At 44.3% G+C, this 25,510-nt stretch overlaps 1 protein-coding gene across 3 annotated transcripts; it reads left to right on the forward strand.

The window, feature by feature from the left end:
- The first annotated feature begins 16 nt into the window (after positions 1 to 16).
- On the forward strand, positions 17 to 23,743 carry LOC118385233 (dihydropyrimidinase-related protein 2). Of its 3 annotated transcripts, none has more exons than XM_052521106.1 (15): positions 17 to 179; positions 566 to 970; positions 11,831 to 11,919; positions 12,823 to 13,007; positions 13,829 to 13,993; positions 14,397 to 14,458; positions 15,256 to 15,336; positions 15,441 to 15,509; positions 15,627 to 15,747; positions 15,912 to 16,068; positions 16,434 to 16,575; positions 16,777 to 16,947; positions 18,145 to 18,324; positions 18,553 to 18,727; positions 19,137 to 23,743. In XM_052521106.1, the coding sequence occupies exons 2-15, from the start codon at positions 713 to 715 to the stop codon at positions 19,226 to 19,228; spliced, it is 1,947 nt and encodes a 648-aa protein (XP_052377066.1). In that variant the 5' UTR covers positions 17 to 179; positions 566 to 712; the 3' UTR covers positions 19,229 to 23,743. The 3 variants fall into 3 exon arrangements, with proteins under 3 accessions (XP_052377066.1, XP_052377065.1, XP_052377067.1); XM_052521105.1 differs by having other exon boundaries at positions 24 to 179; positions 561 to 970; XM_052521107.1 differs by lacking the exons at positions 17 to 179; positions 566 to 970 and adding an exon at positions 3,035 to 3,183.
- Positions 23,744 to 25,510: the final 1,767 nt, after the last annotated feature.

Consider the following 25,510-nt stretch of genomic DNA (forward strand, 5'->3'; position numbering starts at 1 on the left):
CTCTTAATCGATTGGGGCAACAGATGAGCTACATTTGATTAAGAAAGCATTGTCTGTCCTATGCTAGTGAGTGCACTGTTCATTTTTGGGCATTACTTCCGGACAGACGGCTCTGATATCCTCCAGCTATATCTGAGCACCATTTACCAGACACTGTGGAGTTTGCTCGCATCTTAAAGGTAAATCTTCTCAGCATATCTCAACCTCATTCATTCATTGCGCATTGGGATGGGAATTAGGTTACTAGGCTGGGCAAGTTATTGGATCATTTATTCACGTTTTGCATTTAGGCTGTGTGTTATACAGTATTTTCTACCTACATGAGAAAGCAATTATGTGAGTGCAAGAGATTACATTTGGTCTCAAAATCGTATGGGTGTAGAAAATGATAGGATATAGTGAACATTTGGTGCATCTCTGTGTAATTGCTTGAGATGAGCTAAGGAAATACTTGGACTTGTATTAGCAAATAATTAGCTATTTTCGATTTTACAGATAAAATAATGTCGCACCTTTCCTATTAAATTATGATGTATGATATTCTTCCCTTTCGCACTGAGGACAGAAACAGTATTTTCATCCAGCGCTGATACCGTTCAGGGACGACCACCTGCGCTATCAACCAGCAAGGCGGTGGCTGTCCAAGCTTAGGATTCGCAATTCGCAAGCAGCGCTACAAAGGATCAGAACTCATCAACCCCGCTGTGCAATCATGTCGACTACCGGGGAAGTCCCTGCCTTCTTCAAGAACATGGGCTCGGGTAGCCCCATGCCACGGCAGAAATTCTGTGGCATGTTCTGTCCAGTTGAAGGTTCTGGCGACAGCAAGACGTTGGATTTCCAGTCACTGCCGGGGGGCAGTAGAAGGAGTGACGGACAGGTCATTGACAGGCAGACGGACATCTCCCAGCCAAGGGTCGAGATACGGGAGAGCAGAGGAAAATCAGCCCTGCAGAACCTGGATGACAGGGTAAGAGCTACAGATTTTTGTGCTTTGTCACCCTGGATGAAATTAAATAAAATACATGTATTTCTTTCTTTCTTCTATATATGTCTGTCTGTCTGGCTCCCACAGATAAAGCAGAAATAAATCGACACAGTCATGCAGAAAGGAGTTCACTGGGATCTCTAGAAACTCCCCAATCGGTAAAAAAAAAAAGTCAAGTCGCTTTCCAAACCATTTAGCTATTGCCTTTACTCAATCAATCAATGCCAGGGCAATTAATTATGCCGACCTCTTGAATTACTGCGTTCGAAACGTGACAACCATTATTCTAAATTAGGAAAAATTGACACAAAACTGGTGAATAAAACATGTATATTACACCAAATTGCAGATACAAAACATACACTTACAAAAATACATCTCCCAGTGTGAATAAGCCTCAACATGTTTACTGCTCATTTTAAAATCAATTCTAGACTAATAAAAATATCCAGACAGCAGACTAAAAACGACCAAAATATTATATTATTTATATTATTACCATCATCAATTACAATCGATCAGGGAATTATTTTAACCTAATAATTGAAAAACAGAACAATGGGCCTGTCTACAAAATGGGTGAAATTGGTGAAACAGCGCCGCGCATGGTCAACTGGTATAGTTTATACATTTCGCCAGTTCCAAACGAGATCTGGTCCCTGCAGATGGTATAGCTTCCACGTTTCGCCTGGTCCACACGTAAATCTGGTACCTTCAGTATCGGCACCCTCTCCGGGTATTTTGTAGGATACTGGGTTGCAACATTTTTTTAATTTTACCTTTATTTAACCAGGCAAGTCAGTTAAGAACATTCTTATTTTCAATGACGACCTGGGAATAGTGGGTTAACTGCCTGTTCAGGGGCAGAACGACAGATTTGTACCTTGTCAGCTCGGGGGTTTGAACTCGCAACCTTCCGGTTGCTAGTCCAACGCTCTAACCACTAGGCTGCGCTGTATAAACTACCAGTTGCATAAAATGACTTGGTTATTTAGCCATTACCTACCAGGCCTAGAGGATAAGGTTTCATAGGCTATTTAATGTTATTGAGGTATGGATCATTGACTATAGGGAAGGCAAATCCAGAGCAAGGATAGCACACAGTGATCCTTCAAATCACCTTTCAACAGACGGGACATTATCAGGTGAAGTTTGCCTACATTCCCCATCAGGCTCTGTGATGGGCCATAACTTCCTGTGCTAATGTTGGGTGGAGTAGCCATCAGAGGGAGTAGTTCCTGTTGTGAGCTGGCCGAGATTGATGTTCCATAGGGTCCCTCTGCAATGGGTGTAGGCTATAGCTCGGTGTGGGGGGCTAATGTACGTAAGCACACACCTCTGACAGATCATCTACTACTATAATACTCTCTGCAAATATCCTCTGATTTATATTCCATTTCTTGAGTAGTCTAATGTACTAATTTCTCACAATCTGATACTTTTCCATACATTTATATAATGTTTTATATACCTTAGAAGTATTTTTGAAATATTTAAGCAGGCAAGTCGATGGCATAGTGGGTTACCTGCCTTGTTTAGGGGCAGAACAACATATTTTTACTTTGTCAGCTCGGGGATTCGATGTAGCATCCTTTCGGGTTACTGGCCCAACGCGCTAACCACTAGGATACCTGCCACCCCAGTATATCTCCTTGTATTTTTTGATCTATGCTTTTTGTGTGGTTATGATGACGTTCTTACGCCAGATTCTTCAACGATGACATTAAATTATATCCAGGGCAGGCAGTAGTGGTGTAGCTAGCTGGAGCCTACTACTGTACTGGAAACGGCATAGTGCCTGACTTCTCAATGGATCAGGGCGGGGTTCTGCGCATGCACGTTGGGCTTCGTCCAGAGTATATGTCCCTCCCTCCCTCTGTGTCTGACTCGGTCTGGCAAGGTTTGGTGCATCGGCGGAGAACAGGAGAGAAGACGTGATCTGGAGCTGCGATTCTTTTCCGAGATTCTGCGAGCGGTGGCCTCCCCCTTTAGGACGCACGACTCCTTTTGGAATTGTACCCACTCTTTGCTGCTATTTTTTTCTGCCGATTCCACACCGGCCTTATCCACCCGGCGCGCCTCAGTATTCTGAACATCCACTCAATTGATAGCGGTCCACTAAGTGCAGCAAGAACAGAACAGCGAAGATGTCTGGGCAAGGCTATCAGGGCAAGAAGAACATTCCCCGCATTACAGTGAGTTAGGAAAACATGTATTCATTCCATTGAACGAAATGAACATTGTGCATGTAACTAATTAACCTACAACATTCGCCACTCACCATTGGTGAAATTAGGCATGTGGTCCGTAGTTGAATGCTCTCTCGGGTAGACCTACAGCTCAGAGGTGAAGGACCTGTTTGCATCAGCTGTGAAATAATTTCTGCACGAGCTCTTGGCTATAGACCTTTAATAAGGTGCCTATATATAAAATCGGGTCAACACACGTGATCCTTCAGAGCATCTATTTCAAGGAATTATTTCAATTGTCTTTATTTGACAACATGTAAGCCTGTGGTTGACTGTCCACGTTTGAATAAGCTATATCACATGGCTATTGTAAAACTATCCTTGAAATCCATGTTGTCCGTGAATCATTTTCACGCATAAAAGGCAGTCAGCGCACTGCTGAGGTTTCGCGGTCGCGCGTTATTACATTTCCACGCCGATGTTCTTTGTTAGGGAACGGTGTCTGGCCGGTTATCACCGCAAGCCAACGAGTGGAGCAAATGCAATAGTTTTCTCGCAACCGCCCATCCGCTGCAATGTCGGGTTCGCTTTTCTGCACAATGCAAACTCGGTTAATTCGGTTAAATGTTTTATGCAGGCCGTTATTGTTAACGGATTTTGTGTGGTTTAGGTGAGGCAGCCTTGTCTTTTCCCCCAGGTTATTCCCGGGAGCCGGGAGAAATCATGGCGAAGAGAGAATGGCGGTAGGCCTATAGGATAATGGAAAGAGAAGAAGAATGGGAGAGGGGCGGCAGTAGCTCCAATTTCCTTCCTCGTCTCTTAGCTTTCACAGTAATGAAGGGAAAGGGGCAAAAACTATAGACTACTGTCTTTCCATATTGATTTCTCTGAACTGGATCATTAATAGGTTTTCGTCTCTACTAAACTGTACTGGTCTATGAACTCCTCATGGTCACAATAAACTACTGACCCTCATGGTTCCCCACCCCACTGCAATGATCCCATACCTAAATACACCCTTATAAAAGATGTGTAGGCCCACATGTCATAAAACCTACCTTTTCATCGAAAATATGACCTAAAGAAAGATATTTAACAGTCTAAGCTTTTGGGGGGAGAGCGCCTCTTCTCATTGTGTGTGCATGAGCTTTGGTGTGGACAAAGAAAGCACTTTGAAAGGGGCTTTGGCTGGCATCCTGGTGGGTTACTCCAGCAAGCTGTCAGGCTGGCTGAGTCTGACACAACTGGAGCAGGTTTGCCCTGAACTCCTGCCATATCCTACACCCTGCTTATGTGGATACTGCATTACTCAGTGAAGGGAACAGGCCAGGCCTAACTCACTAATGATCTATTCACACATGCACACACACAGTCTTGTATAACTAACCTTGTGGGGGGACACAATTCAGTCCCATTCAAAATCCTATTGTCCCTAACTCCTAATCCGTACTCTTACCCTAACCTTTTCCCGAAAACCTAACCCTAACCCTAGCTCCCAAACCTAACCATAAAACTAACACTAATCCTAAATTGAATTATAATTCATTCTAACTTTCACCCCAAACCCCCTAGAAATAGCATTTGATATTGTGGGGACTAGCAACATGTCCCGAGTTGGTCATTGTTGTTTGTTTACTATTCTTGTGGGGACTTCTGGGCCCTACACGTATAGTTAAACACGTCCACACACACACACACACACACACACACACACACACACACACACACACACACACACACACACACACACACACACACACACACAGCCGCAGTGTGTGTTACTGTGCCACACCCCTGTGGCAGGGAGCAATGAGCACACTGTGTGTTGTCTGTCTGTCTTAGAGACAGCCTCAGTCACACACACTTATGAGACCACACAATCCCCTTATAATCCAACAATCTGCTGCTTATCCAGGTCGTCCCTGTCCTTGTTTATTTCATTAATTTACCCATAACATAGCCATCGGTCCCAGGACCAGTGGCCAGGGCGTGTCACTGGGTCTAATTGACTGTCATATCAACTGTTTCAAGGTAGATTGATGACCATGTGTATGAATGTGTTTGCTTTTGTATATCAGCTGTGTGCACAGTCAAAGAGAAGCTCTTTCATTCATTCTCATCTTCTTGCTCCGGGCTCTGTCTTCATCCAGTTCTGGAGTAGACTCCACGATGAGCCTAACTGTTAAAGTGTTAAATCAGAGGAGTAGGAGCCATAGTAGCCCCAACAGTGATCAAGCTAACTCTAAACGGATATAGAATGTATACTCTGGACCAGGGAAAGAGACAGAGTAAGAACAAAGTAGGGTAAATCTAACGTACTAAACAATTCACTTTAAAACCAAACACACAGATACACACACAGGATGGATGCTACTTTCTGTATTGCAAGTTACACACACACACACACACACACACACACACACACACACACACACACACACACACACACACACACACACACACACACACACACACACACACAGAGATTGGAAAGTCAAAGGCCTAACAAAGGACAGCAGGCAGGCTGCAGTATGAGGCTGTCGTCATCAGCTGGAGTGGTCAGCTGCAGACTGGGGAACAGCACACCTCAGGGCCTCATAAAATATGAATCTCATCCTAAAATCACCACCTGGGACTGCCTTCAAAAGATGACTCATTCAATTCCTCCATGAATAAGATTATTTTAATGTACAGTCAGATACACTCAAAGTTACAGTTGAAAAAGAAGGAAACATAAATAGATTTTTAGATGTATTTTTATTCAAGAGTAGGACTGAAAGGGCTCCTGTATAAAGATGATGGACTTTATTGCAGGATTGACATGTCATGAATACTTTTACTGAGAGAGGTCTTCTTGTGGTTCCCAGGCTCTGGGGTCAAGAGTTCAGGAGTCAGTGCAGGCCGCCGTGGATGCCTTTTTACCCAGAAGGCCCTGTCTCTTCCTGTTATATCAGTCTCTCTTACTAAAGACAGTCCAGCCTGGCACTGCTCATCTCCAGCCCGCCATTTTCCTACAGTAATCCCACAATGCACTGTGGCCCGGGGCATTCCATGTTCACACATGACACATTGCACACTCTTGGTTCTAAGGGCCACCGGCCACCTGCCATATATGCTGGAAGATATAATCCAGGATGTCCCCATTCATAAACCCTCCAGTGTGAGGTAGCATGTATTTATGTCCACTTCACCAGCTGGGCACAGGAAGATAGGGGAAGGAAAGCAACTGGGATGCACGCATACCTCAGCCTTATGGTGCCCCAGTGCAACCTGGGATTGCTTCCTGACAAGCAATGTTTCCTTTTTCTTTAAGAGGATCCGGCGGCCGCTACACAGTACTTCTTTAGTCAGATTGTTGGCTCCACACAATCCATACTTCTAAATCAGAGCGTCTGTGCGGTGAGATTAAGAGTACAGGAACAGTCATAGTCTACGTGTCTTAAACCAGACAGCCACCCATCAGCAATTCCAGGTCCAAGAGACATAGAGCTGACGGGGTCTGAGGGCGGTGTTCAGGTCTCCCCTCCACTGGAAACAAACTATTGGATCAGTGGCTGTGATTTAGATGAGTCGGCATGCTTGATGCTTCTCCACCCCAGCTGTAGCACATGTTTCCTGGGAGTTTTCCGCTGGGAGAGAACAACACATGCTGTTGCCTGGTTACCTAATTTGACAGCATTCGTCTTCGATCTAGGAAGGCTGCTCAGGCCCAGTAGATTAACATCTTTGCCTAATGGTTTAAATGTTCAAATTTGCTGATACAGCTTTATTTAGGCATCAGTATAGTTTTCATCCAAACCCTCTATCACATGATACACTGGATTGATCTTCCACACACTGTGGAAAGAGGACTGATCAATGCTACCTCACTCAGTCTATCTCTCTGATATACAGTAAGTCTAACCGATCCAGGCTCTAGTCTGCTGCTGGGCTTGTTATTGGTTCAGATCTAATTTTGACCACAGGGACATTTTGAAAACTTGATTCTACACTTAAATCTCAATTGAATCAGTTATTATTTAGGGTATTTTTGTTAACAAAGATGTATGGGCTGTATTAGTTGGTCAGAGATGATTAATGAACATTGACCAACAACCATAGGCATATTATTTGTCTAAGTTGAATTGATCATTTTTTTGTTGTTGAAACCCTGTCCACATCCTTTTTGTGTTTGGCTGGAACTTGTTCTTATCCAGGGAAGGTCACTGTCATGTTTGGCTCAGGTCCAGTAAAATCAAAAAGAGATGCGCTCTCCCACAGCATGATGCTGATGGCCGTCACAGGCCAAGTAAATGGGGACTTTCTCTGACCTGCAAATGCATCTTCAAATATATAGCACCAGTGAAACATTTTGACACAGCTACTCATTCCAGGGTTTTTCTTTATTTGGACTATTTTCTATATAGTATGGTAGTAGTGAAGACATCACAACTGTGAAATAACACATATGGAATCATGTAGTAACCAACAGTGTTAAACTAATAAAAATATATTTTATATTTGAGATTCTTCAAAGTAGCCACCCTTTGCCTTGATGACAGCTTTGCACACTCTTGGCATTCTCCCAACCAGCTTCATGAGGTTTTCACCTGGAATGCATTTCAATTAACAGGTGTGCCTTGTTAAAAGTTAATTTGTGGAATTTCTTTCCTTAATACGTTTGAACCAATCAGTTGTGTTGTGACAAGGTAGGGGTGGTATACAGAAGATAGCCCTATTTGGTAAAATACCAAGTGCATATTATGGCAAGAACAGCTCAAGTAAGCAAAGACAAACGACAGTCCATCATTACTTTAAGACATGAAGGTAAGTAAATCCAGAAAATGTCAAGATGTTGTTCTTCCAAGTGCAGTCACAAAAACCTTGAAGCGCTATAATATATGCCATTTAGCAGACGCTTTTATCCAAAGCGACTTACAGTCATGTGTGCATACATTCTACGTATGGGTGGTCCCGGGAATCGAACCCACTACCCTGGCGTTACAAGCGCCATGCTCTACCAACTGCTACAGAGGCTATGATGAAACTGGCTCTCATGAGGACCTCCACAGAAAAGGAAGACACAGAGTTACCTCTGCTGCAGAGGATAAGTTCATTAGAGTTAACTGCACCTCAGATTGCAGCCCAAATATATGCTTCACAGAGTTCAAGTAACAGATCACGTCTCTTCATCAACTGTTCAGAGGATACTGCCTGAATCGCCTTCATGGTTGAATTTCTTCAAAAAACCTCAACTGAAGGACACCAATAAAAAGAAGACTTGCTTGGGCCAAGAAACATGAACAATGGACATTAGACCGGTGGAAATCTGTCCTTTGGTCTGATGAGTTCATAGTTGAGATTTTTGGTTCCAACCGCCATGTCTTTGTGAGACGCAGAGTAGGTGAACGGAAGATCTCTGCATGCGTAGTTCCCACCGTGAAGCATGAAGGAGGAGGTGTGATGCTGTGGGGGTGCTTTGCGGGTGACACTGTCAGTGATTTATTTAGAGTTTAAAGGCACACTTAACCAGCATTGCTACCAGAGCATTCTGCAGCAATACGCCATCCCATCTGGTTTGCGCTTAGTGGGACTATCATTTGTTTTTAAAAAGGACAATGACCCAACACACCTCCAGGCTGCGTAAGGGCTATTTGACCCAGAAGGAGAGTGATGGGGTGCTGCATCAGATGACCTGGCCTCCACAATCACCCGACCTCAAACCAATTGAGATGATTTGGGGTGAGTTGGACCGCAAAGTGAAGGAAAAGCAGCCGACAAGTGCTCAGCATATGTGGGAACTCCTTCAAGACTGTTGGAAAAGCATTCCAGGTGAAACTGGTTGAGAGAATATCAAACGTGTGCAAATCTGTCATCAAGGCAAATGGTGGCTACTTTGAAGAATCTAAAATAGAAACTATATTTTGATTTTGTTACACTTTTTTTGGTTACTTCATGATTCCATTCGTGTTATTTCATTGTTTTGATGTCTTCTCTATTTGTCGAAAATGTCAAAAATAGTAAAAATAAAGAAAAACCCTTGAATGAGTAGTTGTTTCCAAACTTTTGACTGGTACTGTATATATATTTTTTTATACCTCCAGAGATCCTACAATTCAGAATCGAATGGCTAAATAATACATTTTATGACCATCTTAAAACAATTCCATATGTTAGCTTCGTAGATATTGCGATCTAAGGGCTTAAACCTACAAGGGTTAAACACAATGAACGGCTAAATAGGATGAAATAAGAAGAACCATGGAATAGGCATATGAAACAGTATTAACTTTAGACGGTCCCCTCGCCCATACCCGGGCGCGAACCAGGGACCCTCTGCACACATCAACAACAGTCACCCACGAAGCATCGTTACCCATCTCTCCACAAAAGCCGCGGGGAGGGAAACTACTACTTCAAGGTCTCAGAGCAAGTGACGTCATCGATTGAAACGCTATTTAGCGCGCACTACCGTTAACTAGCTAGCTATTTCACATCCGTTACACATACACATTTATATACGGAAATACTCCACAGCAGATTGAATTTGAAAGCACTTGACTGTTGTTATCTTGGGACCACATTTTTCCTGTAACTTTCCTTGCCGTTTTTGGTCAAGTATGAGTATCTAAAACTGAATGTATTGTTGTTATATCATGATGGCTGTCTTACACATATTTGTAAGAGTGTGTATGAATGGATTTCAGTAAAGACTTCCAGTTTACACATCTAATGGCACGACAGAAAATGATGTAATGATAGTCAAACACATGACTCAGTTGTTCAGTGAATAGTTGCCAAAACAGGATGGAGTCTTGCCAGGCCCTGCAGCACAGCATTCTGCTCCACATAGATGTGAGAATAGACTGGGTTCATCACTCCTGTCACATGAGTCATCAAAAATGGAAACTGCTTATATGCATAATTGGGGGTTTGTTTGAAAGAGAGTGTGTTTCTGTGTATGTGTCTGTGTTTTATAAAATGCTTTTTAGCTGGCAGGGAACAAGTAACCACCTTTATTGGGGAAAATATACCAAAGGATGGCAATGTCACAGAGAGGGGTTTTCTATTCTTTAGCCCAAATGCATTTTGGGGCGAGGTATTGTTTCCCTTTGGAAAGCAGTTCTGATTGGGGCCAGGGTTTCTAGCAGGGGAACACACTAGCTGCTGAAACTCAAACAGAGCAGCCTTTGTTTGTGGAGGATGCTAAAGGGCTCATGACCAGAATGGTGCCACTCCCCTTTTGGAGAAGAGCCCATCACCACTAGGGCAACGCAGGGGGGGGGGGTGCCAGGGGGTCAGGCCCCCCCCTCTCTAAGTCTCACACAGAGACAAGTGGCCTGGAGATAGAGGCGTGGATGATTGATTACCAGGTCTGCATCCTGATTGCTCCCTTATTATGCCCATTATTCTGTCAGCCAGTCAGGGTGAGGATGCCGGAGGGGCGTGTCCTCAGGCGGGCTTTGCTGCTTGCCAATGTATCATCAGTGCACTCCTCACAATAATTTGGAACCATGTTGGTATCAGCCTAGCTAGTAAATTATCCATTAGAAGATGTATATTCCAGATTTTGTTCCTGGACATGTTGTATCCAGCTGTCTGTAATAAGCACACTGTAGTTCTGCTTCTGCATTCACTTTGTCCCTGTATTAGGATGTGCATGAAGCATTGCTCACACAGTCTCTCTTTAAGACTCTATAAAAGCTGCTGCTGAGCTCCGATCCACAACCTGCTGTGTATCTGTCTTTTGTTCCTATTTAACTCCTGCTCCCTCTCTCCTATCTCTCTCTCTCAAACACATACTTTCTGTCCCTTACTCTGTTTCACACACACACTGTAATGGTTGAACGAGCTTCACCCAAGATCTGGTGCTGATTCATATCTGTGCATTGAACTAAAATATTAATTCTTACAGCTCTGCTCTCTGCTCTCTCTCTCTCTCTCTCTCTCTCTCTCTCTTATAACAAAAGCCTAGATCATTGTGGGAGGACACGTGGTTCCTTATCAACACAGAACTCACTTGGACAAAGCCTAATATAAGTGTGACGCAACAGAGCAAAACAAGGCAGAACGTCAGATAATGCTGTGACAGTGACACATGTTGTTATACTGCCCAATATGTCAGAGAGGTAGTCATCTGCATCTTTTGGCCATGGTGTGGGTGACAGATGTAGGATCTTACATTTGAAAAACATTATCCTGCAGTTACAGTAAATGTGAATTATTATGTAGATTCTAATTCATGGACATTTTTATAGGGTCGTGATACATATTTCTTAAGGGAATATCGTGTCTGAAGTTTCAATGTGGAAATCACAAACTTCAGAAGCTTTTTTTAAACCTCAAATGCGCTACGTTCTCCTGCAACAGGATAAACAAATGAAGATCCTATATTTTGATGTGATATGTTAATAGCACAGTGCTAGCCGATGCTTCCTGTAAAGAAAGTGGCTTGTACTGCGGTGGTGCCAAATACAATTACTCTCCCTCATAAGCTCATTTTAAATGGTCACACAAAGTCTCAGGCCATTCTGTGTGTGTGTTACATTCTGGTGTCTGGCATTAAAGCCTTTTCCTGAAAGAACACTTACTTCACTGTGTCAATTCTGTGAGAATGAAGAGGAAATGGATGTGTTTACTAACTAATAGTTATATTATTTTGATTATCTTCTAGAGCGATCGTCTCCTGATCAAAGGGGCGAAGATCGTGAACGATGACCAGTCCTTCTGTGCTGACATCTACATGGAGGATGGTCAGATCAAGTGAGTTTCACAACAACACCTCCTGAGGTTCACTGGCTCTTCCTCCGAGAGGTTAACTATCTCTGAACCATCTTTATTAGTCATTACACCTAACAATGGTCGCTGTTCGGTTTTACCGAGTAGTTTACAGAGTAAGTGCAGTCAAAATGATAACTCGTATTACAACTATCTATCTCTCTTTCTGTTCTCTCTCTCTCTCTCTCTGTCTCTCTGTCTCTCTGTCTCTCTCTCTCTCTCTCTCTCTCTCTCTCTCTCTCTCTCTCTGTCTCTCTCTCTCTCTCTCTCTCTCTCTCTCTCTCTCTCTCTCTCTCTCTCTCTGTCTCTCTCTCTCTCTCTCTCTCTCTCTGTCTCTCTCTCTCTCTGTCTCTCTCTCTCTGTCTCTCTGTCTCTCTCTCTGTCTCTCTCTCTCTGTCTCTCTCTCTCTGTCTCTCTCTCTCTCTCTCTCTCTCTCTCTCTCTCTCTCTCTCTCTCTCTCTCTCTCTCTCTCTCTCTCTCTGTCTCTCTCTCTCTCTGTCTCTCTCTGTCTCTGTCTCTCTCTCTCTCTGTCTCTCTCTCTCTCTCTCTCTCTCTCTCTCTCTCTCTCTCTCTCTCTCTGTCTCTCTCTCTCTCTCTCTCTCTCTGTCTCTCTCTCTCTCTGTCTCTCTCTCTGTCTCTCTCTCTCTGTCTCTCTCTCTCTCTCTCTCTCTCTCTCTCTCTCTCTCTCTCTCTCTCTCTCTCTCTCTCTGTCTCTCTCTCTCTCTCTCTCTCTCTCTCTCTCTCTCTCTCTCTCTCTCTCTCTGTCTCTCTCTCTCTCTGTCTCTCTCTCTCTCTCTCTCTCTCTCTCTCTCTCTCTCTCTCTCTCTCTCTCTCTCTCTCTCTCTCTCTCTCTCTCTCTCTCTCTCTCTCTCTATCCTCTGATTTCAGACAAATTGGCGAGAACTTGATAGTGCCCGGTGGGGTGAAGATCATCGATGCCCACGGGCGCATGGTTATGCCAGGGGGTATCGATGTGCACACACGCTTCCAGATGCCCGACCGGGGCATGACCTCAGTGGATGACTTCTACCAGGGCACCCGCGCCGCCCTGGCAGGGGGCACCACCATGATCAGTATGTACACTACCACCTACACCCTCTCTCTTTTCCCTCTCTTGAGAGGCATTGGGAGGGTGCAGTGCCAGCTCGATCTATGGCAGCGCCAAGTCCTGAACCCATAAAGACCCATCCGTTACAGAGTGTTAGGCTTGCGTGGCCACCAGGTGCTGCTGAGTGCGGTGAAAAGTAGATGAGGGAGACATTCAAAACCATTTGCAAGTCGTCTTTCCACTCTCCTCATAATTGCTCAGTAATAGCGTGGCCTGCCTGAAGCATTCCTAGAGTTTAGATGCCTCAGCACCATGCCATCTGTTCAGGTCCCCTTCCCTCCTCAGCAGTCACACAGACTCCTGGAGAGTTAGATTTCTTTGTCCTATCATGCAGAATGCTGACCCATGCTGACAGAACTGAAAAGTCCACTGAACCAGCGATGTAAATGGTTCACACACCTCACAGCCCTACAGTTGCTGTACAGTACATCCTGATGGAGAACAAAAAAATTATGCAAGACCCAGATATAGCCGTTTAATCTGAGCTACTTGGCAAGGCTTGGGCCTGCAGGGTAGCCTAGTGGTTAGAGCGTTGGACTAGTAACCGGAAGGTTGCAAGTTCAAATCCCCGAGCTGACAAGGTACAAATCTGTCGTTCTGCCCCTGAACATGCAGTTAACCCACTGTTCCTAGGCTGTCATTGAAAATAAGAATTTGTTCTTAACTGACTTGCCTAGTTAAATAAAGGTGAAATAAAATAAATTATAGTTGAAAGCACCCCTAACATTACAAAGGAATATTTTAGGACCAGTTCGTTAACTAATTGTATGCGTCTGTGTCCACTAGTTGACCACGTGGTCCCGGAACCCGGGGCCAGCCTGCTGTCTGCCTTTGAGCAGTGGCGTGAGTGGGCGGACAGCAAGTCCTGTTGTGACTACTCCCTGCATGTGGACATCACTGAGTGGCACAAGGGAGTTCAGGAGGAGATGGAGGCCCTCGTCAAGGACCACGGTATTGCCACACCCAGTACATATGACATCCTATAGTAGGTTAAGATTAGTTGTGTTTTTCTCTTTGTGTATGGTTGTTACATTTCCCAAAGATTGGTTTAAACATGTACATTTGTTCAGCCTAGTTGGGTCTCAGTCTGTTTCTTCTACAACCGTTATTGGTGTCTTTGTCTCTCTTTGTTCCTCTTTCTCACTCCCTGTACCTTCCTCTGACACGCCCTCTCTTTCCTCAGGTGTCAACTCTTTCCCACTCCCTGTACCTTCCTCTGACACGCCCTCTCTTTCCTCAGGTGTCAACTCTTTCCCACTTCCTGTACCTTCCTCTGACACGCCCTCTCTTTCCTCAGGTGTCAACTCTTTCCCACTTCCTGTACCTTCCTCTGACACGCCCTCTCTTTCCTCAGGTGTCAACTCTTTCCTTGTCTATCTGGCTTATAAGGATGTTTTCCAGCTTACTGACTCTCAGGTAGGACTTCCTTTATCACACGGTAGCTTTTTCGACGTTGGCTCCCTGTTTGCTTCACTGGAAACACACAACGATCGCTACCATCACAAAGATCATTAACGGTTATAATAACCTTTAAGGATATAGTATGAAAGGAATTACATTTATTTCGCACCTCATTAACCATACTATTAAAAGGTATGTGGCAAAATGAAACTGAATGCTTAATAAATTACACTGTATGACATCATATAGTCTAGCGCTTAAATCCAGCTGCTTCCCATGGCCTGCTCTGGCTGAGGGCTGAGTTGATGGTGGATGGGGAGGCTGATGCAATAAATGTCTGTGTGGGTCCCCAGAGGGTGTACAGGATGATAAAACAATGCACCAGTCCATGTGTCTGTCTCTGGTAAAAAAAAAACAGATTAATCTTGGACGCGAGGCTCATTTGAAAACAGCCTGTGTTGGTCTTTGCAGCTGCCTGAGGAATGCATGGAGGCTGCCCAGGCCAGAGCATTATACTCTAATTTGTGCACGTCTCCCAAGGAAAACGATGATAGCTCTTTATTTCATTTCTGGCTGTCGGGAAACGATGACTCATACTAGACTCATACATCAGTCATACATCAGTCACTGGTTTTACCACTGATGCATCTGTGGGTGTATGAGTTTTACACACTGTGTGTGTGAAATTGGCATTACAAGTATATGCTCAATTAACTTTACAAAACCTTGACAAGATGCCAAGTTTGTCTGTGTGTCTGTTCTTTGATCCATCTGTGGTTGTCTGATGATGCTGACATGGTTCTTTTCTGCAGGTCTATGAGGTGTTCAGTGTGATCCGGGATCTGGGAGCCATCGCTCAGGTCCATGCTGAGAACGGAGACATCGTGGCTGAGGTAAGACCTGGGGCTAACAATACACCATTTACTGGACTATAAAACCCTATTTACTACACCTAACACCGGACAATTTTAAAATATGCCTGTTCTTTTCCGTTCAGGAGCAGCGTCGTATTCTGGAGCAGGGCATCACTGGACCTGAGGGACACGTCTTGAGCCGTCCTGAAGAGGTAGGATGCATCGGCATTTTACTTCCTACCTCTTTCTGTTTTTATCTTCCCTTTTTGTTTCCCAAATGTGTCCTTGCAAGGTCACCTTGACCTCTGAACCCTGGGTGTCTATTTCAGGTGGAGGCGGAGGCTGTCAACCGCTCTGTGACAGTAGCCAATCAGACTAATTGTCCCCTCTACATCACCAAGGTGATGAGCAAGAGTGCTGCTGATGTCATCGCTCAGGCCAGGAAGAAGGGTGAGACACTGAGACACTAGGATGTTTGCTAGGATACAAACATACAGAAAGATGCAGGGAAGATGCACACATGTGAACCAAAAGAAGGGAGAGGCACCATATTGTTTGCGTCAATAACATCATTTAAATCTGTAATCACATCATGTTTCTGATTGGCCTTGGAGGCACTGTTGTGTACGGGGAGCCAATCACTGCCAGCCTGGGCACAGACGGCTCACACTATTGGAGCAAGAACTGGGCCAAGGCCGCCGCCTTCATCACATCCCCGCCCCTCAGCCCAGACCCGACCACGCCCGACTATCTCAGCTCCCTGCTCTCCTGGTGAGAGCACTAACTCAATGCCTTGACACTACCAAGCCCTGTGTCTTCTGTCTGGGTTGTCCGTTTCGTCTTACATTGATTGTTTAAAAAAATCTCAGACGAGGCCTTTTGCCTCTTGCCAGGCCGTCATTGTAAATAAGAATGTGTTCTTAGTTGACGTGCCTGGTTGAATAAAGGTTCGATAAAAACTAAACTGGATTGGACCTTGAGGACAAATACCCAAATTCATGATGTAAAGTGTTATCATGGTAACAATATCAAGTAGGACAATCATCCCAATCTGACCCCAGGTGTCACAGTCTGTTTTGCTCTCCTCAATGTCTCCTCTCCCATCCTAATCTCTTTCACTGTGCCCTCCTCTCCAGTGGGGACCTGCAGGTGACTGGCAGTGCCCACTGCACCTTCAGCACTGCCCAGCGCGCCGTGGGCAAAGACGACTTCACCCTCATCCCTGAGGGTACCAACGGCACTGAGGAGAGAATGTCCCTCATCTGGGACAAGTGTGTGGTGAGAGATGAATACATACTATATACTATACAATACATTCACATATTCTCACATACGGTACTTAGAGTGGAACATACTGACATGTAGATATAGTGTACAGTATGTGTATTTGTATTTGTACACATTTTTACCTTACACACTCACATGTCCTAACAACACAAAGTTAACCGCCTGGTCTCTGTTTTCACCTGGCCCATCCAGGTGACAGGTAAAATGGATGAGAACCAGTTTGTGGCAGTCACCAGCACCAACGCTGCTAAGATCTTCAACCTTTACCCCCGTAAGGGCCGCATCGCTGTGGGCTCTGACGCTGACCTGGTCCTCTGGGACCCAGATGTCATCAAGATCATCTCAGCCAAGAGCCACAACTCGGTCAGCCAGTCACACACTACGCACAAATACTGTACAGTCAGAAAGGCACAATCTACTGTATATCCAGCCATATGGTATTACATGTTACCACAGATTGATCTTTGGGAAAATGCCCCAAAAATAAATAGTTAATCTTTAAACATTGAAGTGAACATAATAGGTTAAATTGTAATAGTTCTATGAAACGACTCTCCGTATTGGTCTTTTTATGGTCATCTTACTCCTGACCACGTATGATTGGTTGGGTTCCCCAGCACTAGGGCGTGGGCCTTATGTTGACTCAGGGGAGTGATGTCATCCTCAAACTCTGCCAGAGTACTGAAACATCTAATTTCTGATTGTTAGCAGGCAAGTCACACTGTTTGTGTGTGTGTGTGTGTGTGTGTGTGTGTGTGTGTGTGTGTGTGTGTGTGTGTGTGTGTGTGTGTGTGTGTGTGTGTGTGTGTGTGTGTGTGTGTGTGTGTGTGTGTGTCTGCGTGTGTGTGTGTGTGTGTGTCTGCGTGTGCCAGTCTGTATGCATATGTGTTTTTGATATCTAATTGCTCTATATGTTCTATGGTTTATTTCTTTCTGTTTGGTCAGGAAATAGACTCATTTAAATGTGGAAAATTGGTCATTCAGAGAGAGTGGTGTGTTTGTCCGTGTGAGGTGGGATGTCCAGCCTCCGTGTGACCTCTAAGCCCTGTGAAGCCCACCAGATTGCCTAGTCAGCCAGTAGCTTTTATGAGGTCACACTGGTCACACTGGTCACACTGCACACTGCTCTCCACTGCACACTGCTCTCCACTGCACACTGCTCTCCACTGCACACTGCTCTCCACTGCACACACCCTGTTGTAAACTGCCTTGTAACACTCTGCTCCTCGCTGCCTGGCTTAATCAATGGTCTGTTGTCTGGAGAGACTCAAATCTCACCAGCACATCAATGATGCTCTCTCCAGAAGGGTTTTCAATTGCCATTTATCTAACCATTGAAAAACACATAGGGAGGGATCTGTTAATGATTTGAACATTGGCCCACTATAAAACAACTGCTCCACTGGCACACTAGTACCACACTAGTACCACACTAGTACTGAACACCAATCAACTCACACAAATCATAAGAGGCTGATTGATATATGGAAATATTGGTCAGATTGAAAAAATGATATACTATATTTCCTCTCCTCCTTTCTCCCCCTATCGCTCTTCCAGAATGTGGAGTATAACATATTTGAGGGCGTGGAGGTGCGTGGCGCGCCCCTGGTGGTGATCAGCCAGGGTAAATTGGTCCTGGAGGAGGGGAACCTCCACACCACTGAGGGGTGCGGCCGCTTCGTGGGCCGGAAGCCCTTCTCCGACTACGTCTACAAGAGGATAAGGGCTCGCAGCAGGGTACAGCACTGTTATGGAACTGTGTCATTCTGGGCTGTGTTGTGCATTTTTGTCTTTTATTACCAGCTTGAGTGTTACTGATGTAACTAGGGGAGTGGATTACAGTCTTTGTTGATACCCTGTATTATGTTACGTTGTTTGCTGACAAGCTGGATGTTGCATTCCACTATCGGTAGGTTTAGGTTGTTTGATCTTGACTCTTTATTCTGCCTCTTCCCTGTTTTCCAGCTGGCTGAGCTGAGGGGAGTTCCCCGAGGCCTCTATGACGGGCCTGTCTGTGAGGTGTCACTCACACCCAAAACTATGACTCCTGCCTCTTCTGCCAAGACCTCTCCAGCCAAGCAGGCAGCAGCTGGTGCCCAGCCTGTCCGCAACCTGCACCAGTCAGGGTTCAGCCTATCTGGTGAGGAACACTTGGGTGGATCAATCTCATTAGAGATACAGTATCTGTCATTATTTCTCAATCAATCAAACATCTTTGTGAAGCCCTTTTGATGTCAGCAAAGTGCTTATACAGAAACCCAGCCTAAAACCCCAAACAGCAAGCCATGCAGATGTACAAGCATGGTGAAAGAAACCTAGAGAGGAACCAGGCTCTGAGGGGCGGCCAGTCCTCTTCTGGCTGTGCCGGGTGGAGATTATAAGAGTACATCGCCATTAAGGCCAGATCGTTCTTCAAGATGTCCAAACGTTCATAGATGACCAGCAGTGTCATATAATAGTTGCGCACTATTATATCTTTGATGATAAACTTTTTCATAACAATGAAAATCCAGTGATATTGACATCCTCCTCCTCTTCTGTATTTGTAGGTGCTCAAGTTGATGACAACCTTCCTCGACGTAACACCCAGCGCATCGTGGCGCCACCCGGTGGCAGGGCCAACATCACCAACCTGGGTTAACAACTCCTATTGGCCACCAGGGGAAATGAGGGCTTGAGGGGAGGGGCATCAGGGACTAGGGGGCCATTCCACCAGGAGGCAAACCCTCTAGCTACAGTGCCTCCCCTCCTCAATCTCTCAACCCCTCTCACGCTCCCTACATCTTTCCCCGACTCTTTCCCCCCCAACCCCCAAACGCCTCACCCTAGAGGAGACACATAAAAATGGAAAAACAACACTCCTAATATGAGCACTTTGGACTGTATTATTTCGTGTTTTATACTGTACTTTCTACCTGCCATGTATCATTCAGTTTAGTTTTTTATTTTCATGTTCTAATAGAGGGCTGAAGTGAGACTAGACTGAGCAGTTTTAACACGGCCAGAAGGTCAAGACGGTGCTTGTTGCATTTGCATAGATTCCGTCCCTCTTTTCTAATTTTGGATGTATGGTGAATGAAGTATGGAGACACAAGGGCAGCATGTTGTACTTGTGTTTTACCTTCAGATAATAGACGGGTTGGTTGTTTAGTAACAAAACCGACGTGTGTGCAACTATTAGGCAAAACAGACAGTGTTGGCTTCAACTATTGACAACATGTAAACTCTATTTAGTCTCCAAATGTTTATTGAAAACATAAATACGTTTGCACAATGAGCATTTGTCTCTCAAATACATTGTTCCAGTTGTAAGGTTAGCTAGCTAGCAAATTTGAGCCATATTAGCATAGACATGACATCAGTCAAAACACCTTGAATCAAGACATGGTATCAATATCAAGATTCAACGAGCTGAAACGAGCCACCTACAATTCCCTACATGGCAGCTTCCTGTCATTGTTGCTCGCTATTGGTCCGTTCAGAATCATAACAACGCACGCCTTCCGGGCCACATTGATTCGGGCGCATAACCTTCGTTACGTTGTCGGCCAACCCGTCTATGGGCACATTAGATTAGTGGCGCTAAAATTGTGTAGTGAACATGGAGATGCTAATATGCCTTCCTCAATTGATATGTTCACTGTTTGTGTCTGCTTTGTCTTTGTTCTCTACTGTTTATACAGCTTCGCCCTCAGATCAGTTCAGCACTGGCTATGATCAACGCCATTTATTGACTTGTTGCTATAAGGAAAATGATTATGAGACTGTAAAACCGTCCATTGTTATCGTTTGAAAATCACTGCACGCTGGTAGTAAGCTGTCCTCATCCCCAGGCTACGCGATGATACATGAGATTAGTATCAGTCAAACCACTGTAGTGTTGAAAACCTATCAGGAACTTGTCACTGGTGCTCACCTCATGTCATCCCACCCGTAGCTTTGTTAGATTATAGATGAAATGAAAAAAACATGCCCCATATTTGAAAGCTGCTTGTGAAGCGGGGAAAGTCCAGTATAGTAGGAGAAGGAGTTGGCGGCCGTTGGATAGAACGCTGTCTCCCAGGGAGAGGCCATTATGGAACTTCCATGAGAGGAGATGTGACTCAAAGTTAGGATGTTGGGAGGAGTGTAGCCGGGTGGAAGGGAAGGAAGAACGATGTTAGTGAGAATACTAGGGAATGCCCAGTTTCTCATCGCCTCATTCAATTCAGCCTCTTAGCAAGATGGTGCCACACTCCTTGTACTCAGCTACGCTGTAGTACAGTATGTGTCCACTGCCCATATACCTGGCTCGAAGGGTATTGTGACCACTCACTGTTATGGGATCTTTAAGATCCATAGACCATTTAATTGACAGTGTTGCAGGTAATCACATGTATTGGTCACATACACATATTTAGCAGATGTTATTGCGGGTGTAGTGAAATGCTTGTAAGATAGCATCCTCCCACTGTTCTAGAATGTCCCAGTACCAACCAGTGCATTTAGAAGATTCACAGTCTTTTCTATTCATTCACTCCATTTCCCTTTTAACTCTTTATGTGCCTGAACCCATAGAATTTGTACTGATAGTTTGATTTGTTATTATTCTTATTGTGGTAAGAGAAGGATGTAAGATAAAAATGTAAAATAGCCAGTGTTAACCGATACAAAGGTGCCAGATTTTGTTCTTTGGTATTCCACTGGTAGTGCTCCTGTAAAAAAAAAAAATCTATGCTTAATATGTTGAAAATGTTTTAGGGTTTTTAACCGTACTTGTTTCTGCTATTTAGTGTCATTCTGTACTTAGTGGCCTAAGGCTGAACACTATTCATTTGAGCTTGAAAGTAGACATGGAGTATTGTATTTCTAACTAGTATGCAGTGTCATGTTGTGAGGGTCTGGGCACACACACACACACACACACACACACACACACACACACACACACACACACACACACACACACACACACACACACACACGCACACACGCACGTCTCAGTGCACCACTCCTTTGGGCCCAGACCTGGAGTGACAGTAATGGTCCTTCACTCTCACTCGTTTTGCACGGTCTGGTTTTCATTAAGGAAAAGCAGTCCTCCAGCTGTTTTTCTTCCTTCACTTGCATGTCGGTGAGATCTTGGCCTAAAAGTTGCCATTCTGCAGTCTTCGCCTTTTCCTCTCCATGACTTAATACAGAGCAAAACACTCACTCACACTGTTATGCACACACAGACACACACACTGTTATGCACACACAGACACACACGCTGTTATGCACACACAGACACACACACTGTTATGCACACACAGACACACACACTTGCACTCACGGAACAAGTGGTGTCTGTATGTCCTTCCAGCACATTGGAACTTTGGTTTTCATGGCCGTGTTAAGGTCTCGTAGGAAGCTCTTAAAAGGTAGTCTCTTTCAGGGTAGTAACAGTATCTGTGTTTATGGAATCCATAGCAGGGAAATGAAATGTTGACACTTCAGTGTCTACAGGGAATGAGATGAGACAGGGATGAGAGGGAAGGTGGTGTTGAGCTGTCTGCTTGTTCGTGTTCAATCACTCAGGTGGCAGCGTTCAGGCCACTCCAGTGCTTATACTCCAACAAAACTGTCAAATCTCCCATGTGAGATGAGGGCTTGGACAAGTCTTCGTCCTCACATGTGTAGAATACATGGCTGAACAAAAACCATCTCTTTAGTCTACATTTACCTCCTCTCTTCTTCTGTCATTCTCATTGAGATATTATGGTCATCATGATTATGATTTTGATTATTATTATCATGATTATTGTTGTCATTATTATTTTTACTATGATCACTAACAATATTTAAAATCGTTGATTCTCCAGAGGTTGTTCTCGATCCAATGAAAAACCCTATCCGGTGTATTGGCATCTTTTCAGCATGAGTCTCCTAGTTGCTTGCTTAGTGTTGGAATGCATATCTCTCAAACAGAGGTTGACGCAGGGTTAAAATTATTCATCCCTCTATTCCCATAGACTGGACTTTTTTTCACTCTGATTTGGGGGAGGGGGGGGAAGAGGGGGCTGCCGAAGCACAAATACATTTTGGCAGCCAGACGTACATGAGTCCTCCTGAGACTAAAAGTATGTCTTCGCTTGTTTCCACCCCGCTCTTCCTCTCTCTCTGGCTCTTCCATTGTTGCCACATTGCCTTGACCATGAGGCCCTCCAGGCCTCACTTTTTGTTTGTCATGGCAACGCTTGTCAGATCGTAAGTTACCCATAGCAACCCGTCCAGACCTGGTGCTATTAGAATAACATAGTGCCCGTGGCAGACTAGCTGTATGGAAGCCATGCAGACTATAGAACTCCCTCCTCTCTCTCTCACACACACACATACACACACCCTCACACTTGTTTTCTTCTCTACCCTTCTTTTCTAAAATGAACTGTTGCTGCAGACTTCACCCAGTTTCAGTGTGTCACCATTTGTATATAAGCTTATGGCTAGTTGGGTGGGATCGACATGCTTCTTCTGACCCATGATTCATGGACCCTGAATTGTGTCATTGAGAGGGCGCCACAAGCTTCACATGATAGCAATTACCCAGAACTCCTCTACAAGGCCACATATATCTACCCTCTAGGCCCACACTGGTTGAATCCACGTTGTTTCTATGTAATTTCAATAAAATGATCCTGAACCAACGTGGAATAGATGTCTGTGCCCAGTGGGTACCATGCACCCAGCGCTGTCTGCAGCTGTGGTGGAGCACAATGCCTAAAGCATTGACTCAGATATTATAAACCAGCTGCCAACGCCGGCCTCGCCATCGTGTCCCCTCCATATACACACACACACACATGAAAGCATATACACATAGACACACACAATCCTCCTTCTTGCTCTGTCAGCTTGGATATTTTTCTATGCTACGCTAATATGTGATGTAAGCGAATCGCAGATTGAGAGAAGAGCTTTAGGTTTGAGGTTGCTAATGCTGTTAAAATCCCACCCGCACCCCTGTCCTCCCCCCTCCACCTAACCCCTTCCCATTGTGAAAGTAACTGTGTGATGGTGTTTGTCTTGATGGCTGTGGGGTTTTGAGGATGCTTGCTCTCTATGGAAAGTGTCAAATCCCATGGATGGTGATGTAAAAACAATGATTTCAAAGAATTAAAGGATAAAACAAAACTAAGCTCAGACTCTGGCATTTTGTGTGTGTGATAGTGAATGTTGTCTTTTGACCTTAGGAGGCAGAATGGGTCCCCTCCATATCCTCTCCTCACCTGTGGTAATATCAGTTTGTTTAATGGTCACATCACATGGCCACTGATCATGTTTCATAGGAACATTTGATTTGGCAGTGTTTAAGTTTAGCCCTAGTGCTCTGTGTGTTAAGGTTACTGAGAATATCAATGTTTTTTTGAGTAGGAAATATAGATACATATGAATATTAAGGCTAGACATACACATCAGTCAAACAATTCCACTCTAAATTACATACAGAAAAATGACTGAATTATCAATACTCTTCAATGGTGCCTCTACTTATTCCGCTCATGTACTGTAGGCTACTGTACAACTCTTGAAATCTTCACAGGAACAACGGGCAGCTCAGTCCTGTGAGCGCAAGTACACTCTCATGACACAAGATGGCAGTATGTCCCCTAGTCTGTTTACAGGAGTAAACGGAGACAGCAACATAAATCTCTGGACAGCAGTGAAATAAAGAGTTAGAGAGGCAAGAATAAGTGTACCTAGGGTAAAGTATTACGTTGTGGAGCCATTTTTGAAGGAAAGGAAATGTGTTGAAATGATGTTTATGTTTACAGAAACCCTTTTTGATGTGTTTATTGTGAGACCTGTGGTTGTCTGTATTGCACCAGCAGAGATTAGCATTAAAGGTTTTAATGGTACCTTTGCGCCAGTCAGCAATTAATAGATAAACTGTCTGTGATAGATGCCAAGTAGAGATAGGCCTACAGTTTTCAACTGTGTCTATCTATCGTGTTGTTTTGTGTCTTAGCGTATCATTTAATTTAGCATTTTTGTTGGATAATTTAGGAGTTTACCCTTTCCATAGGGTTTCCAAACCACGGGACTGTGTGAGTATTAACTAATGCTCATTGTCTCACTTCAAATAGCATCATTCCTAGTACGCGAGGCTCATCCCTCAACCGACCTGTCTTGTTTCCACTAGTTACCACAGCCACAAAGTCAAAATTGGCTATGTATTGTGAAAATTCATGAACAAAAATGTGCTTTCTGGTCTTAATTTAAGGTTTGGAATAGGCATAAGTTTCGCAGCGTGGTTAGGTTTAAAATTGGATTTAAGTTTTACAGTTCATCAAGGGGAGGTCAATGTCTGTGCCAATGCAGACATCTAATTAGCATAATAACTAAATCCCACATAAATATCTGTCAGTTTAAGCTTGAGATTTCAGGTTGTTTTTGTATTGGATGCGTCTCAATCCACCACATCTGCCTATGTAACACTTCCGCATCTGCGGTGAAAGGTGACAGAGATAGAGCGACGTTTGTCTGACCACAAGACATCTCGGAAATAGGTCATCTGTAGCGTCTGAACGGTTTGGCCTAAAAAATATTATGAACCACCTATGGAAAAATGAGACTCAGGAAAACGATGCTGATCTCCGTTCTTCTCTACAACCCCAAGCCTCTTGAGCGGATCTGCCAACTTCTGTCTAGAGAGGCCAGACAGTTTGGGCAACACACTAATATGGCCCCTCTGTGAAAAGATGAGACCCTCACGAACATGCACATGTTGTTTGTTTTGCTCTAGACCTCATCTGGTAACCCGGTAACAGTTATAATAATTTTTTGAAACATTAAACATTTTTTTAGCTAGGCAAGTCAGTTTTATTTAATTTTTATGTAACCTTTATTTAACCCTCCTGTTGTGTTTCGGTCCAATTCGACACACACGCGCGGCACGCACGCA

Source organism: Oncorhynchus keta, chromosome 6, assembly GCF_023373465.1.
Source record: "Oncorhynchus keta strain PuntledgeMale-10-30-2019 chromosome 6, Oket_V2, whole genome shotgun sequence".
Classification (NCBI taxonomy): Eukaryota; Metazoa; Chordata; class Actinopteri; order Salmoniformes; family Salmonidae; genus Oncorhynchus; species Oncorhynchus keta.

Coding starts and splice junctions, on each gene's coding strand:
- LOC118385233 (XM_052521106.1), top strand. CDS start 713: ATGTCGACTACCGGGGAAGTCCCTGCCTTCTTCAAGAACATGGGCTCG. Junction 15,337..15,440: donor ACGGAGACATCGTGGCTGAG/GTAAGACCTGGG, acceptor TTTTCCGTTCAG/GAGCAGCGTCGTATTCTGGA. Junction 16,576..16,776: donor TCATCTGGGACAAGTGTGTG/GTGAGAGATGAA, acceptor TGGCCCATCCAG/GTGACAGGTAAAATGGATGA.